This window comes from Branchiostoma lanceolatum, chromosome 1 (genome assembly GCF_035083965.1).
Source record: "Branchiostoma lanceolatum isolate klBraLanc5 chromosome 1, klBraLanc5.hap2, whole genome shotgun sequence".
In the NCBI taxonomy this organism is placed as follows: domain Eukaryota; kingdom Metazoa; phylum Chordata; class Leptocardii; order Amphioxiformes; family Branchiostomatidae; genus Branchiostoma; species Branchiostoma lanceolatum.
This window is the reverse complement of record NC_089722.1, coordinates 10,940,533-10,957,315: the sequence shown is the minus strand read 5'-3', so window position 1 is coordinate 10,957,315 and position 16,783 is coordinate 10,940,533. Positions and strand designations below refer to the sequence as shown.

Here is a 16,783-nt window from a genome sequence, read left to right as displayed (position 1 = left end):
TTATACAAGAATAAGTCTGTGTCTTTCTCCTCACCGCTGTTTTATTGACAGCTGATGGCAAAAGATATCCAAGCAGTATTCATAGACATCCATAACGTTCAAATGCGAGGCTAATAATACCACACAGTATGTGATTATTTACCTCAGTAGGTGCGTTAGAGTTCTGCCTTCTTACTGCTAATGTCTTGGACTTGCAACAAAATAACGACATTTCTAACAACGAAAACATTCATTCCAACGATATGATGCATACTTCATCGATAATCTTTGCATTTGTAGCTTGGATAATAGTGCATGATAATGTTGTAATAAACACAAACTAAAATCATGGAAAAACCCATTGGCAAATCATCAGCGATAAATTGCATGCTTTTTGGCTGACGTTTCAAGCTATATATATGTACATACAAGTCGAAGAAATAAACTTTTTTGCAACACTATTTAGCCGTATATGAGCCAGACATGGGTTTATTCGGCAAATCTCGCACTGGCCAATAAATCTAGCCTCCAAAAATATACATACGTCTCTGATTCACGTCACGTGTCTTTGGGTCCATATAATATTACAGAGGTATAACGTGTATGCTGTTGTAAACTGTCATTGGATATAAAACTAGATATTTATCACATTCAGGTCAGCATTGATTTTTAAACTTCTGCTCATAATTTCGTTATAAGTCTAAACATTATTATGTTTGCATACTCTTGTTTTAGTCGCCATGATATATGTAGCACGTTATGTCAAAGTTAGTCACATAACGGTAGCCAGTCATGATCTGCGTGAAATAAAGATCATTGTATGATGCCTAATCTCCAAGCAGATCTATCGGTGACAATGACAGTATCCAAAGGGCAAAAGCAGTATTGTATTGCTGCCATTGGCACCGAGTGGCGAATAATGCTTTCATTGCCACCGATAGATCTGCTTGGATATTACATGATGCCACAGTGTATGTGAAAAGTTCCCGGCTACAGCGAGTCGTCCTTGTGGCTGAAGTATTTCCTGGCCACCCTGTGGCAGAAGGCGGCGAGGTTGCCGTGCTGCTGGACGGCCTGCTGCAGTCTGGGGTGGCTCAGGTCCGGCGCCAGGAGGGAGTGGAGGTGGCCGAACACTAACGCGTCCAACTCGGTGGGCCTGGTGGGTAAATACGTCAATAGAAAACCATTAATCATCTATAGAAAATAATGTTTTATATGCAATGAAAAGACCGTTTACGTTCATTTTTTGATTCGGGTTCAGAACTGCAGTTATAAGAAAGGTAAGCACCTAGGTAGGGGTAAGTGTTGTGGGATTGACATTGTTGCAATGACAAAGAGAATCGTCTAAATATACTCTTTTTCCACCACATAGGCAACAAGCAGAAACATTTGATTTCAGCCAGTCAACGTAAGTTATTTCATAACACAAAACTTTTAGCAAGTTCTTTAGCCAGATTCTTTGACCATAATCAGGTCCATAAGATACATTATTTTGTGTGTACCTCTATGTATTCTTCCAGCTTTGACAACTTGACAATACCATGAATGACTTACTTAGTGCCATCGTCCCTCTCCTCCTGATGTACCATAGCGAACACATCCTTACTGCTCTGCGGGCTGTATCTGCCGTTCTGCCGAGCCGACACCGGGCCGTTAGCCGTTTTCTGGGCGCTCAGGTCCTTCCCATCGCCGCCATCTTTATTGATGGCAGAGCCGTTCTGCTGTGGCGTAGTGACGTCAGACGTCTGGTCCGCCTGCGCCTTCGACTCTTTCTCCGCCTTGACGGCAGAGTTGATCTGGTTCTCCCGGCCTACACGGGACGTGTTTTCCTCAGAAGAGTTGTTCCTTTTCTCCACAGATCCCTCGGGGTTCCATCTGCCGACGATGCCGTTCTGTTTGCGCGAGGGCCGGAGGGAGTCAGCGGTGCCTCTCGTCGCCTTCTTGTCCTGCCTCTGCTCGATGATTGACGTGGAGACCGACTCCGTCACGATGCCATCCATGTCCTCCTCGTACGTCTTCTCCACGAACTCGACCTCCTCGACTGACTTCTGCTTGTCCACGTAGATCTTCGGCCATCTAAGAGAGAATCAAAACATCGTCAACGAAAAGACAGACGCCTCAAAAGATCCCATTTATAGGTGTGTGAGAAAACAGCGCGTAAGGAAACAGTGCATAAACTGTAGAACAGGATCTAGGAGTTGAGAAAGGTGTTGACACACCTGCGCCTTCCGCCTAGCTTGCTTTTCATCTTGTTTCCATCAGATGGCGCTTTCTGTTGGCTCTCCGACTCAGGTGCTTGTTCCTTGTCCTCGGCTTGCTGTCTATTTAAAGGGGCCTTTGTTCCGTTGATGGCTTTGTTGGGCTGACTGAAACATACAGAAACTAGAATGGCAACATTTTCGGGAAAATGCAGGATATTCCCCTCCCATTACCTACACCTCAAATATGACATCCTTAGCATTGACTGTAAGGGTATTATGAATTTTCTGCATAAATTATGCAAAGGAGGCCCTCATTAACATAATTTATGGCCTGGTTTTCTGACCTTTCCTAATGGTACCTACATCTCAGATATGACATCCATAGCTTTTACGGTAAGGAAAATACGACTTTATGCATAAATTATGCAAATAAGGTCCTCATTAGCATAATTCATGGCCAGGTGTGTTCACTTTTCCTTAAAGTACCTACATCGCAAATATGATATCTCAGTTTTTACGGTAATATGATATCTCAGCTTTCCTAAATGTACCTACATCTCAAATATGACATCTTCAGCTTTTAAGGTGAGGGAAATACAAGTTTATGCATAAATTATGCAAATGAGGTCCTCTTTAGCATAATTCATGGCCAGGTGTGATAACCTTTCCTAAAGGTACCTACATCTCAAATATGACATCTTCAGCTTTTAAGGTGAGGGAAATACAAGTTTCTGCATAAATTATGCAAATGAGGTCCTCATTAGCATAATTTATGGCCAGGTGCATTCACCTTTCCTAATGGTGCCTACATCTTAAAGATCACATCCCCAGCTTTTACGGTAAGGGAAATACAAGTGTATGCATAAATTATGCAAATGAGGTCCTCATTAGCATAATTCATGGCCAGGTGTGTTCGCCTTTCCTAAAGGTACCTACATCTCAAATATGACATCCGCAGCTTTTACGGTAAGGGAAATACAAGTTCCTGCATAAATTATGCAAATTAGGTCCTTATTACCATAATTTATTGTCGGGTGTATTCACCTTTCCCATAGGTACCTACATCTCAAATATAACATCCGTACCATGTAACATAAGGTACATACAAGTTTATGCATACATTATGCAAATTAGGCCCTCATTAGCATAATTTATTGCCAGGTGTATTCACCTTTCCTATTGGTACCTACATCTCAAATATAACATCCGTACCATGTAACATAAGGTACATGTAACTTACTGCAATACCATTAGTAGACCTACCACCGCACATCTACTTGGTTTTTGGCAGAAGAAAAAGAAAGAAGAAGAAGAAGAAGAAGAACAGGCCAGCAAAAACAATATATCCCCCTTCCCACTGGAAGGGGAATATAAGTATGGTTGATACAGAAGAATAGCCGGGCCTTCATATGAACATGTATGTCTGCAATGACTGCCTTGCTGACACAAAGTATGACGAGCTTGGCTACGATGTGTATAGATGTACTTACTGGTGTCCAAAGAAGTAATTACTGCTTCCGAGTCTGTTGGACAGGGCCAGGCAACAACGATTCACCTCGTCATACACCTAGCAGGAAAAAATACATTGATGAGAACATGTTACATATACAATACATGGAATCGTAATACTATATTGATATTGATATCGAATTCTTTCAGTGGAGAGAATTGTCACCACAGTTAGGAACATCAACTACATGTATTTCCTGGCGCTAGACGTTCGACCTGAAAGATTCAGCCCGTACCTTCTCCGCAGTCTTGTCCCTCCATCCGAGCGCCCTCACGATGGTCCAGACCGCCCGCTGTTTCCTCCGCGCCAGCAGACTGTTCAACGGCCAGGGGTAGGGCGACCCGTAACGGGGCTTCGTCACCTGCAGGGAGGCGTAGGTCATGTGGTAGTACAGATACAACGTCATAGAACGTGATGCCCGTGATCTGTTAACCTAGATAGGTCCCAGGACGCCCCATGGCACACGCACGCACACACAGTCACAGAGGGACGGCGATATCATCAATAGTGTCATTACAACATGCCATGTCCTTGGTGCTGAACTGCTTTCAAGCTTTTGCTTCACTAGAGGGCAGTTCTAGTGTGTGTTTATGTCCAACTAAAATTGACGTTTGATAAATGGAACAAACGAGAGTTGTCAGATATGGTCGGGACGTATTCATGATATTGAGTGCCTACCTGATATGCCGTTTCCTCGTCACACCACGATGACCACAGCTGTAATGGGATGAAAACATGTGAATCATCAATAAAGTATGTGTAAACCGTAACAGGACATGTAACCCGCTGGCCTCGCATTGACGTCGACACAAATTACAGACGACCTAATTTTTCACAGCCGTGCGTCCGGTGCATGTGCAGCCTCTTTTCGCCTGGGCGTGTATGCAGTATTACTGTCACTTACTTTCGGCGTGCCTTTAACCTTTGTCAAGTTTTCTTCACATTCTTACTTAAGAAGGGACTTGTTAGCCTCCCCGATCGACGTCTACTATACTCCATATCATACCTCTGCCGGTTTCAGCACATTCTCCACCAATGACATGTAGGCTTTCATCTCCGCCTTCTGCCACAGCTCCAGATGGCTGCCCAGATTGTACTTCTGTCAAACGAATAAACAACACAAAGAAATAAACAACCATCATTTGTTTCTTGCATCAGTGGTCTCTTAAACACTAGTACTGAGTTTGACAAATGAACTTGTCAATATAGATAAAAGAAGATGCCGTATCTAAATGTATACAACTATTACCCAGGTAGGGTCAAACGGGTCAATTTTGACATCAGACATTGTGGCCATTTATTCATGGAGAAGATGTGACAAGTGTTATCCATATCAATGCAGTCTTGCAGGTCCTTACCTTGGCGTTGACAAACGCCATGATGGGCTCCCACTCCGCCACCAGGTCTTTATCCGCCCGCAGGAACGGGACCTTACCTGTGGCAAGCGTGAGGGATGGGTCATCAAACACACCGTCAGGTATACAGTAGAAACACTAGATTCGGATCAAAGTGCTGGTGTTTTGCTGCTGAAATTTTTGGCATGATTTTGTGTTTCACACTGCTTTAATATAGTCTTTCAAAACCTAATTATCAGTAAGATACTAGACGATTCTTTTACCCAGTAGCAGTGCATTGCACGACTAGTAATAAAAGCGCAAATGTAAAACCAGAAAATGAAGATCCAAAGTTGATACTACTTCACCTGTAGGCGACATATCCTCGGCATTCGTCCTCGACGCCACTTTGAAGTCCAAGTCGTTCATGTGCAGTAGTGCCTGGTACATAAGGTATACAATGTGCAATTTAAAAAAAAGTCAACCTGTCCCTAAGGTCGCGGCTACCAACATTTTGTAAAGGGATGGGATATATAAATATTGTGGGGTCGTGTGTTGCAACGGCAGAGTGTTCGACTCAGAACCAAGAGGTCCCGAGTTCGAATCCTGTCATGTCACCGATCTTGTGCCATTGGGAAAGGCACTTTACACGACTTTCCTCACTCCACCCAGGTGTAAATGGGTACCTGACTTCGCTTGGGGAAAGTCGTATTGAGGTCACCTGGTGGCGCCGAATGGCAGCCGCCCAGACCCTTGGGTTCCACAAAATGCAAGTGTGGATAAGATATCATATATGTTGTGTAGTGTGTGAAATCTGTAATACCCTGCATCAATTCAGCGCTAGAAATGCTGTCATTGCGGGTAATTTCTGACCAATACAAACCATTATCATTATCATTATTATTATTATTATTATTATTATTATTATGAGAACAACATCTTTCAGCATGGTTCAATTCTATGGTAGCTGGCTCTTCTCCATGTACTAGCGTATGTACCATTTCCTTCGTGATTCGGTAATGGCGTATTCATAGCTAACATGCTTATAGGCACTAATAAGATGAAAAAATTAACGTTAGTAAATTATCGTCTTACTTTCACCGCCAGACAGTTGGCGTTGTCATTAAGGGTCATCTGTGAATCTACGGAAAAGAAAACAAAACGCATTTTTGTGTTAAACAAACAAACGACCAGCTTGTCCAAAGACATGAAATGATTGGATTGATGCATGCAGAAATAGAATTAAAAAAACACGAATGCACTTAGTATCTTAACATTTTACAAAAGTTGATATTGTTTAGATATCATAAAGGTTGGATATGGGAGGGGCACTGCCACACTACCTGGAATTGGCTGGTATAGCAGCACACCACGCGGCCATTGTGGATCGATATATGCTGTAACACAACAACGGAAAATGAGCAGTTATACAAGCTCTTTGACTATTATGCCAATCATATTTTCATTGGTCGCGATAAGTGTGACTTGCAAGTGAGTGATTTCATCACAATTTGTGTCATGCTGGAACGCTGGTAGGATGTATAATTTTGTCGTTTCCAGGGTCTATAGTCTCTCCTTGGGTCAGTTGTCAATTTTTACACCAAGATGTTGAATATTCATTTCGTCAGTGTTTAAGAAACGTGAACGCTGCATGCAGCTGGGTTTAAAATGATGTTGCTAACACAGAGTGGGTGTTGGACGCCAACTAATCACGTGACCGTCACCCACGACCGAGCCGCAGATCAGACCTGCCAAGCTGTCAGCTGTTTTTCCCCTTTGTGTGCTTTGTGGGCGTAAATGCCACTCCAGTAATTAGGTAGAGACGCTATGTATACTCAGACTGTATGCTTGAAGAATGTCAATAGGAGGCGGGGTGGGCCGGCGCTCTTAACTTTGGCTTTAGTTTGAATGAGTCAAGGTCAAGTTTCAAAACAAACTTTCAATCTAGACATTGGACTGGTCAGTCCCTCAGGCTAGTCCTGGCCTTTTTTTAGTTTTCAGCTACTCACGTGACACTGTTATAACGAGTCCTGACATTTCGGAACTGAGAAGAGTGGGTCGCCATATATGCATGGTACACGGATTGCAAAAGGACTGGATTCGGGGTTCCGTCCATCATGGGGAACGTCACACTGGCCGGTCTAGCCGTCCATATTGTATTTCATAACATCGTGATATTGTTCATGACAATGCATCTATGAATATGTTTTAGAGATTTTAAGGGAAAATATGGATATGAAATACCTTGGTTCTTAGCTACTTTAACTACGATGAAACCACGGAAGACTCTTTAGTCAGTACCGGTACTGTCTCATGGTTCGACCTTGCGATAGGGGACATGGCGTCATCCGCTGGTCCTGATACCCAGGCCGCTATTTAGATCACTAAAAGGTCCTCAGTCCTGTTACCACCGCTACACGAACCAATGTTTGCTTTGTTGTCAGTCAGGAATGGTAACGTTAGTACTTACGTGCGTTGTGTGACACCGATGCTTCGGACACGAAGGCAGGCATGATGGCAGACGACTCCTCGGCCCTCTTGCGCAGGACAGTGCCCTCAACACCGGGGGTGAACCACCAACTCACGCAGGTAGGGGTGTTGTGAACCTGGACAGTCGCATATGCAACTTAACATTTAATCTAAAGCATTCATTCATAAGGTAAACAACACTTCTACTTGCTGTACTTTTGACAGTTTTCTTTCTCAACATTTTCAAGTTTGTTTTGAGAGAAATACATCTGAGTGGACCCTAATGTATGATCCTATTTACAGGGCAGGGGCATGGAAAGGCTCTAGATGCATGGCAGGTGGCAAATGTGGGCGTTAGGGGTCGCAACATGAGAAGGGAAGACCCCATAACGGGGTGAATCAAAATAGATGTCGGTGCCCATTCTTCGTCTTCCCCCCAAGGTGACTATGCAAGGGGTAGACCATTAGTTGTAGTTTATGGATGGTGGTTTTGATATGGTGTAGGAAAAAGTGATGTGTGGATTGTTTTACCTTCGCCGAGAAGGTTATGTTTTGCACAGCATCCGTGTTTATGTCTGTCTGTCTGTCTGTCTGTCTGTCTGTCTGTCTGTCTGTCTGTCTGTCTGTCTGTCTGTCTGTCTGTCTGTCTGTCACCACGAGAACTCGAGAACGCCTGGATGGGTTGTCCATTGCAGCATTTGGTAGTTAAGTAGATGTGGAGATTAATAGACATAAATCATGCAAATGAGGGACCATTTACCTAACTTATGAGGAGATGCTACAATAGCCTTCTTTGCCGGGAGAAGACGTTCATACTTTGAACAAATTGTGCTATTTGGTTAGAGAAGATGATCAACTGATACGATTAATGCAAATAGGGTCATTCATATTTGCATAATGAGAAACATTAAATATATGTCACTCGAAAATTAGCATCATGTAGCAAAGGCATGAGGTCGTGGAACTCTAGTTAACGTTAAGTAGTGAACTTGAATTATATAAGAATACCAGCAACCGAAAAAAGGAGTTGGAGGTTAACGGTAACGTTACATTCTTAGTCTGATACTATACTATACTGGCGAGTCCACATTTGAAAAGAAAAAAAAAAGAACAATAAAAATTTCACTGACTGCTTATAGAAAACACATTTTGGAACTGATGCCGCTAAAGTGGGACTGCCGCCACAGTATACAATTTAACTGTGCGAATGGAGTCTCAGATATAAAGTGATAAGAGCGAATTATGACTGACCTTCACCTTCAGTCACCGTTTGCAGTGGTTTTGTCAGCTGTACCAAACCTTTCCAGTTAAATCCCAGGGACTTATTCTAGTTTGATATATATACAAACAAGTGTTGTCAAGGTATACTTAATTGTGATGTCACAGAGGTGATTTTTACATCCTTCGATTTGTATTGTTATTGTTTGATCATCATTTGAACGTAAACCAAAACTTTAAATTTTTTTAATGAACGTTATGTTATGTATTGTTAAGAAATAGACCGTGAAAACTGTTCTCGATACAGTTTATCTATCTTCTTTTTCACTATCATTTTATCCTCAAAGTTCTGGTCGCAGAAAACGCGCTGAAATTTGAAGCCCCTGACGTCATCAAACCAGCCTCGATCTGACCAATACAGGAAGTGAAGAGACGCGATCGTCCATCTTTGGGTTAGCAAGCCGACCGCAATCCGCCAGACATCGGAGCCATCGGCGACATCTCAAGCTCGATTCTCAGCTCGTGCTGGTCTGCAGGCTTTGCTGTGGCGTCTCCTCTCCGTAATCTATGACGAAGATGGTGATCAAGGTCTATATAACTGGCGTTTCCGCGTCAACTCAGGTAGGATGTTGGGAGGGGCTTCTACTAGAAACTTCCGCATATACTACCGAAACAAGGCGGTACTGTACAGCCTATGCCTGTATGTGATTAGTTTGTATGCAATGCAGTTGTAATACTTATAACAGCAATGTTACATGGGCACTCAGAGTAGGCCTTTGGTCGATTGCATTCATTGATAAACAAACCCGTCAGGTCAAGATTTGAAAGTAAAGTGACCTGTGTCAAGTTTTGTGGAACAGGATATTTGTGTCGCCCCCCTCCCCCTCCCTTGCGAGCAATGAGACTGGATCGGAATGGCAATTATTTGCATGGACTACAGATCGTAGCCGTGCTTCGTTTATCTTTCCAGATCAAATATAATCACGGACGAGATGCGTGTAAATTGTACGTTATCTGTCAGACGTTTTAAGGGGGCCTCTCATATATTTGTAAACAAACGAACCTTGGCCCATACAAACCTAACGTTACTGGTATTCGTGTACAGTCAGCTGGCTGCCTATCGTCTGGAGTATCCGTCTTACACACACCCAAGGGAACGGGAACAGTGGAAGATTGCACGATAAGCGAGCACAGAAAAATAGACCAGGGCCATATTAGTCCACAGAGGAAGTGTAACGCCTGTGATCCAAATCTTACTTCCTTCAGCTGTGACTGAGTGTGATCATGAGGCAAAATTTGTGCCACAGATCGGCTTGTAAAAATCCCTCTAATTAACGTTAGATAATTTTGATGTAATTTTCACAGTTTTGAAAAATTACATATCAACAGCAGTAACGTTACTCCTGTGGCGATGACATCATTCAAAACATTGATCCTGTTTATGTTGTGATAGTTCCACTCCATTGCACATATCCCTAGCTACATATCCCAGTGTATGCTTTGCCCTTTGTTGCAGATAATCAGTGTCTGTTTTTCCTCGAGACCCCATCATTACAGCCATTACTTGAACAAAAGATGACTCGGGTGTTGACGTCACCTCTCAGTCATGTGCGGATCACAAGTGTAAACAGTGCGAGTCCAGACACCACACTTCCTCTTTGTCTGGACTCAAAAACAACAGTCTTCACTTCTCCCTAGCTGTCATGGCTGTCTGGCTCTGTTTGTATTGTATTTTCTAAATGACAGACTCTTAAGATCTGAACCTCCGTTGTATAGCTGTTAAACTGCCATCTGGTATAATACACCTGTTCTGTACAGGTTCAAAACAATTCTGTGAATCTATGTCTAGACACGTAGGAGGGAACGTGTAGAAATTCTGTTCTTCTAATCAGTGATCAAACCAAGTACTGTAAATCTTGAAATATTCCCAGTTATTTTCTTTCAGTGATTGTCACAGAAACTCGCAGTGACCCCTCCACCGTGAATGCATGAGACTGCAAATATGGGTTTCCATTCAATGATTGTATTACTACTGTACTACAGTCTGTCTTGTATCTCCAAATATAAAACACAGCAATACCTCCTTTCCCCTTCTAATCGCAAAATGAAGTCCCTACAAAAAAAAGTAACTTGCTGTACTATTTATTGTTATAAGTCATTAAAATCAGAAAAAAGTAGTTTGGCAACCACTTAAATCTTAGGAAGACAATGCTGTAAGAAATGTGTGGAATCTCTTGAGGCCTCCGTGCTTTGATACTTCCGCAACAATTGTTTATTTAGCTCAAAGTTTGTGGTAAAGCATACAAAATTTTCAGCATTCCTGAAAACCCTTCAATCCTCACATATACAATATATATATACAAATGTATTTCCAAATAATCCATACTGTCATTGTTGATATATCTAAACTACAGGGAAGTGAAATTAATGTTTCTTGTTTAGATCTTGTTCTTGTTTGGTATTCTGAACAACTCCCTCTGCTTAACCTTAGCCTTATAAAAGGGTAAACTAGAGTTGTAGTAATGTGATATTCAAAGGAAAACACAATGCACAATGCAGGTAGTAAACTGTAGGTTGTAATGTACTTTGTGCTAGGACTGGTAAAATGACTTGTCCTGGGGCAGTTGTCATGATGAATTGGTCCCCACCTCCCTACACAAGTAATCAAACACTGTTGTCTGCATGTCACTTGTGTGCTCCTCCTCATTATCTAGAATTACCTGTACCTCTCCCTCCTAGGCCTGCCCTACAAAGTTAAATGGAAACCATCACTGTTGTAATCCCACTAAAAGCAGTACATTCTCTAAGCTTGGTTTTAAGGAAAATCAATCTAATAGATTACTTCTGGCCATATCATTAAATAGCCACATTGTACTAAATGAACATGTTGTAATTTAGCTGTAAATAATTCATTGTAGATATGTTTTGATCCATTAAAACCTTACAGCTCTAAAAGTACAGTCTGCGGATTTGAACAATGCTGATTTCATGATTTGTAGCTGTAATTGGAGTCGGCAGTTTGCCGATAATGTCCTTTTGCATCCTTTGTTGTAATGCTCCGGCATCAATATGTGGTATTGCTGCATCACGCCCTAATGAAATAATCGAGTTACATGCATGAGAATTGCTTCAGACAAGCTTTCATTTCAATTCCAGGGAAATGAAAGGAAAATGAATGGATATTTGCAGTATTTCGAGGTGCACAGGGAAATTACTTGTATAATGACAGCAGAAACATTCACCCCCCCACTTCAAGAAATGATGTTGACTCGTTGTTTAACTGGTTTGTTGTTTTGTAGTTGAGGAAACACCAGCAGGATGTTCTGGACATCATAGGAGGGATGAAGATCGAACACGACATGATCGACGTGTCCATCGATGATGACGCCAGACAGTTCATGTGGACAAACAGCAAACAACCGGAGAAGGGAAAACCACTCCCACCCCAGATCTTCAACGGAGAGGAGTACTGTGGGGTAGGTACACTGTCATGGTCGTGTGGAGTTGTGTGCACCTGTCACTTTAAAACACTTTGGAGAGAAGCAGAAATGGAGCCAAGATTCAAAATTCTTGATAAGAACCAAATGTACTTCAAACCCACTGTGGCCTGACTAAGAACAGATGTCGTTTCTCCAGACCACTTCACATTGTTGTGATAAGAAATCTATAATGTGTTATGGGGCAATTACATTGGAAAAGACTGCAAGCATCTGGAACCTTCTTTGATGAGATTGGTTGTAAGTATGAAGAAAGACTAGTCTTAGATCCCCTAAAATTCTATCTTTGTTAGAAATAATGTATGGAAATGAAAAAAGGAGATTTAGTCAAAACCAACTGGAAAGCGAAATGTGATATTTTTGAGAGAAAAAAATGAGACATTTTGAAGAGGCAAGGTATGATGTATTCACAGCCAGTTCTGATCCAAACCTCAGCTGCTGTGTATAACAGTGTATTACAGTGCGTTACAGGTGTATTACAGTGTATCACAGAAACATTGCTAAAGATGGTAGTGTATTTCTTCTTGTCTCGTTGTCCCTGGGGATGCCAGTCACCTCCCATGGTGTCCAGTTGTCTGGTAATGGTCCTAAATGGGTGCTGATAGAGGCTCCCCTAGTTCAATCAGTTGTTTCTGGGATTTAGATAAAAATGTGTGGAATGGGAAAGGAAAAAGGTTTGATGTACAACAGGCAGTGGGAAGAGGAAAGAGCGTGACTTCATTAACTTAAATGTAGAAGTAGCACCCATTTGTAGCGAGCTGTCTGAAAGGCTTGAAAAGAACTCTTAGACTAAAATTTTGAAGTCAGTTATTCCCAGAAATACTTAATTCCATTGGCAGTAATCACGAATGGCTAAATGGTGATAAAATGGTATAAGCCCAGAGGAACCAGTCTATAGGGAGGAGTGATGTCATAATGATAAAGGAGGAAGATGACATCACAGGTTAAAGGTCACGGCCTTACACCGACTCACCTTAACGATACATGAAATACTACAGGCAATTACGTCTGTATGAGATATTCTAATCAGGAGGCTTGGGCAAATGGTGAAAAAAAAAGTTAAGATCACCTAGCATAATTGATTTATAATATATTATATATGATCTATTACACACTCATACATATTTCTCTATTCTTTGCACAAACATCCTTGTCTACTTAGGTCCATATGAATTATGCTGTCAGACTGAAGTGAACTGTGATGAACCATTAGACAGGACTTGCTGGTAAAATGCTTTTGTTTGAATTCTGCAGGGTTGGGAAGAGTTTGAGGTGGCCAAGGAGAACGAACAGGTCTACGAATTCCTGAAACTAGACAAACCAGCAGGAGAGAAGATCAAGTTCAGAGGAGAGGGGGAGGAGGAAGAGGAGGAAGAAAAGAAGGAGGAAGAAGAAGAAAAGGCAGAGAACGAGGCACCAGCTGCAGAGGAGGAAGAAACAAAAGAAGAAGAGACAAAGGAGGAAGAGGAACCCACGGAAGATGAATAAACAAATTAGCTCTGCGGTACTTCTGGCCTCATCAACACAAACGCTGCCATCCCGTAAGGTCCAACCAGCTGTCCTCGCAAAGCACCAACAATACTAACATTGCAAAGTGTCCAAGAAAGGGGGTTTGCAATAGTTTGTCTAGTTACGGAAGGACCCGTAATTAAAATGGTAATTAGTACATATAAGTTCTTTGACAGAAGCATGTGTGAAATTTGTGAACAACAGACGTTGTTTGAGATTGAGACTGAAGGTGTTACCTATGTAGGATGGCAGCGTATTGGATAAGGGATTGATGTAGTGGGGCCTTCTTGCCAAACGCCTGTTGGAGTATGATATCTCAGTAAGATGTGGCCGTTTGTTTAATCAAAAGTTGGATAATGATGCAAGGCAGTTGAATAGATACAGGGGCCTTCTGTAGGATTGTTGCTAGTTTGCACACCTTTAATTTGCTGTTTGCACATTTCAGCAATTTTTATTTTAGATTTTTCTCTGTTCTTTGAAGAGAATTCTAAAGATATTTTATATGTTTTTGACAGAAGCAGCTCTTGAAACGACGTCATATGGAATCTATTGGGAAACAGATTTAAGTAAGGAGACCACAGATACTTTTACGGAGATTATTTCGTATAGAAAAGTGTATTACTCAGTGAAAGTAACACACTGCAGTTAGGGCCATTCCTTTTTGTCTCACTCACTACACTTTGGAACCAGCCACCAAATAGAAAGGATTTTTGTTTATGTTGTCCACCTCTTATAAATTTGTTGTGTTTTTAACCATCTGTGTGTCAAAAATTATCAGTCACAATTTGCCAAATGTGTACTGTTTGACCACTGGTTATACTTTTACTATGGGTAGTGTTAGAAAATGGTATCATGACAATGAATCCAATAGTGGCAATAACACCAGACCCAGTTTTCCCACAAAAAGATCTCACAGGAGCAGATATGTTAGCAGCTTTGTTTTTATTCTATGTGCCAATTGACCTTAAGAGGTTAAATCTGTCCGGAAATGCGCCAGTCCATTGATATTTTTGTTGGGCAGTTATATGCTGATCCATGTAACTACTGTGTACGCCATGCATGTACATGTATCTCCGATATGCTCTGCTGTACTTTACTCAAGGTCCAACAGTCATGATTATATGATAATCATTTATTGGTGCTCGCAAAGCCCTGCACAATACAGCAGGTTTTGCTAGTAGGCTGTTCTATAATACAGAAAGTAGGCAGCAAAATCAATTGTCTGCAGATCCTCGTATTTCCTACTGTATTCCTCAGAGTTTGTATAGTAAAAAGTTCCTTTTTGATAGACATATGTTCTTGTTTAGGGGAAATTCTAAGCCAAATATATCCTTTTGTAATTTTCAAGAACGTTGAAAACATGTTAGAACCAAAGTTTGGCGGCTATCAAACTTAATCGTTTTGATTTTTCCAACATTCTTAGAGCAGATTTAGGGATGAAAAATATTGTTACTGAATTCCCTCTGTAAACTATGTACAATGTAGAGGTTTGAAGTGCTGTGTTAAAGTTTGTGTAGTAGAGCATCCTCATACACAGGGCTACCCTGCAGCATACACCAATGGCAAACGTTTATGTTGCAGGATAGCTCTGCGTAGGAGGATGGTAGCAGAGATGAGTGTTTATACCCGATGTCAGCTAAGTCAAGCCATTCTATATGTTATGTGTAGCGCTATGATCATACTTCTCTGCAATGCCTGCCAGGCAAATAGGCGCATACATAATGATGCAATATACAAAACAAAACTTGGTAGTTTTTTTCTGGCAGGCCATATTCATGTAGGTATTAGCCTTGTAGAGTGGCCATTGAAAAAGAGTTGTGAAAACATCTCAGTTTGATTCATGTGCAGGAAAATGACTCATTCTTAGTAATAAAAATGTTGAAAACATCTTTGATTCTTTGTCCGAACATGTGTTTTTCACTTGACAGAATCTGTTATTTGGTATTTGCTCTTAGACAGAAAGTTGGTAGGATTGTATGTTGGACGGGGCCCAAACATGACTTTAAATTTCGACAGGTCCACCTTCCTCTGAAATCTCCTCGCCCTACATCATACTACATGCAATGTTTCACATGCATAGAGTGGACAAGTTAATACTGTTCATGGTAAGCCTATTCCCCAGCCCTTCATATACCCCTTTACACTATTTCTACGAGCTGTCCCTTTCACTTGTGGTTCAGACACCAAAAAGATTATGTTGATGTGGTGATCATAACTAAAGCCACAAGTAACACTGCAGTTTTGGTATCAACTAATAGGGGGCCTCATTACTCCGTATGAGCCAGAAACTGACCCCTTGCTTTCCAGGAGGATCCTCCAAGCAGCGCTACAAGGTGGTGTGACATTACAGGAGATAAGGTGATGATTACTAACACCGCTATTTGTGTATTTGTCCATCCCAAAGACAAGATCTCGACAGCTAAAGAATGCACGAGAAAGTTCGTTTCAATGTACACTTTGGACGTTGTTCCTTTGTCAGATTTCTGGCAGTAGCATTTATGACAGAATGAGAGTCAGTAGATGTGTTTTTATTACCTTCTTTTCTTGTATATGTCCAAAGTATTGAATAAAGAATACTTTTCTTTGAACTGTTTCTTTGTTTTTGCTTAAATGTCTTTTTGTATCCTCACGTCAGCTACTGGGCCTCCGGAGTTTGCCTACGATCAAATTGATTGATAGATGTCCTGACCAGTCTTCATAGTTTCTCAATAAGTCAATTATTACATTCAGATTAATTACACTCACCTGTGTTACACGTGTTCATGAACATAATTTACCCAAATGGCATTTTTGGTGTCCAAACCACGAACGAAAGATGCTTGCTCTTAAGGTAGTCTAAAGATTTGCGGGGGTGTAGCTGGGGCTGGGGAAACCAAACACGGGTTTGCAACAACAAATTAGAATTTGCAGACAATTAAACCTTGTATTGAGGGGAGGGCAAGAAGAGTCTGGGAAATTGTGGGAAAATGAACAAAAAACGACGGAATTTTACAATATTTGTGTTTTTTTCAGTGCAATTCTGACATAATGCGACATCGTGTTACGTGACATCGTGTTACGTGACAT

At 41.4% G+C, this 16,783-nt stretch overlaps 2 protein-coding genes across 2 annotated transcripts; one reads left to right on the top strand and one right to left on the bottom strand.

Moving 5' to 3' along the window:
- Positions 1-23: 23 nt before the first annotated feature.
- Positions 24-7,737, bottom strand: LOC136433628 (uncharacterized). Its single transcript, XM_066426027.1, has 12 exons — positions 7,495-7,737; positions 6,368-6,421; positions 6,120-6,166; positions 5,393-5,465; positions 5,049-5,125; positions 4,697-4,789; positions 4,369-4,407; positions 3,926-4,051; positions 3,671-3,747; positions 2,199-2,345; positions 1,534-2,055; positions 24-1,135 (listed from the first exon to the last, which is right to left on the bottom strand). The coding sequence occupies exons 1-12, from the start codon at positions 7,535-7,537 to the stop codon at positions 970-972; spliced, it is 1,464 nt and encodes a 487-aa protein (XP_066282124.1). The 5' UTR covers positions 7,538-7,737; the 3' UTR covers positions 24-969.
- Positions 7,738-9,104: 1,367 nt separating this feature from the next.
- LOC136433651 (SH3 domain-binding glutamic acid-rich-like protein 2) lies at positions 9,105-15,611 on the top strand. Its single transcript, XM_066426064.1, has 3 exons — positions 9,105-9,332; positions 12,011-12,187; positions 13,463-15,611. Exons 1-3 carry the CDS (start codon positions 9,279-9,281, stop codon positions 13,694-13,696), a joined length of 465 nt encoding a protein of 154 aa, XP_066282161.1. The 5' UTR covers positions 9,105-9,278; the 3' UTR covers positions 13,697-15,611.
- The last annotated feature ends 1,172 nt before the right edge of the window (positions 15,612-16,783 follow it).

What these genes read in the sequence shown, in the direction of transcription:
- LOC136433628 (XM_066426027.1), bottom strand. Translation starts at nt 7,537, where the DNA reads ATGCCTGCCTTCGTGTCCGAAGCATCGGTGTCACACAACGCAC. An exon ending in GCTATACCAGCCAATTCCAG is followed by an intron (nt 6,167 to 6,367) that starts GTAGTGTGGCAG and finishes TCTTTTCCGTAG; the next exon opens with ATTCACAGATGACCCTTAAT. An exon ending in CGAGGATATGTCGCCTACAG is followed by an intron (nt 5,126 to 5,392) that starts GTGAAGTAGTAT and finishes CGCTTGCCACAG; the next exon opens with GTAAGGTCCCGTTCCTGCGG.
- LOC136433651 (XM_066426064.1), top strand. Translation starts at nt 9,279, where the DNA reads ATGACGAAGATGGTGATCAAGGTCTATATAACTGGCGTTTCCGCGTCA. An exon ending in GCGTTTCCGCGTCAACTCAG is followed by an intron (nt 9,333 to 12,010) that starts GTAGGATGTTGG and finishes GTTGTTTTGTAG; the next exon opens with TTGAGGAAACACCAGCAGGA. An exon ending in ACGGAGAGGAGTACTGTGGG is followed by an intron (nt 12,188 to 13,462) that starts GTAGGTACACTG and finishes TGAATTCTGCAG; the next exon opens with GGTTGGGAAGAGTTTGAGGT.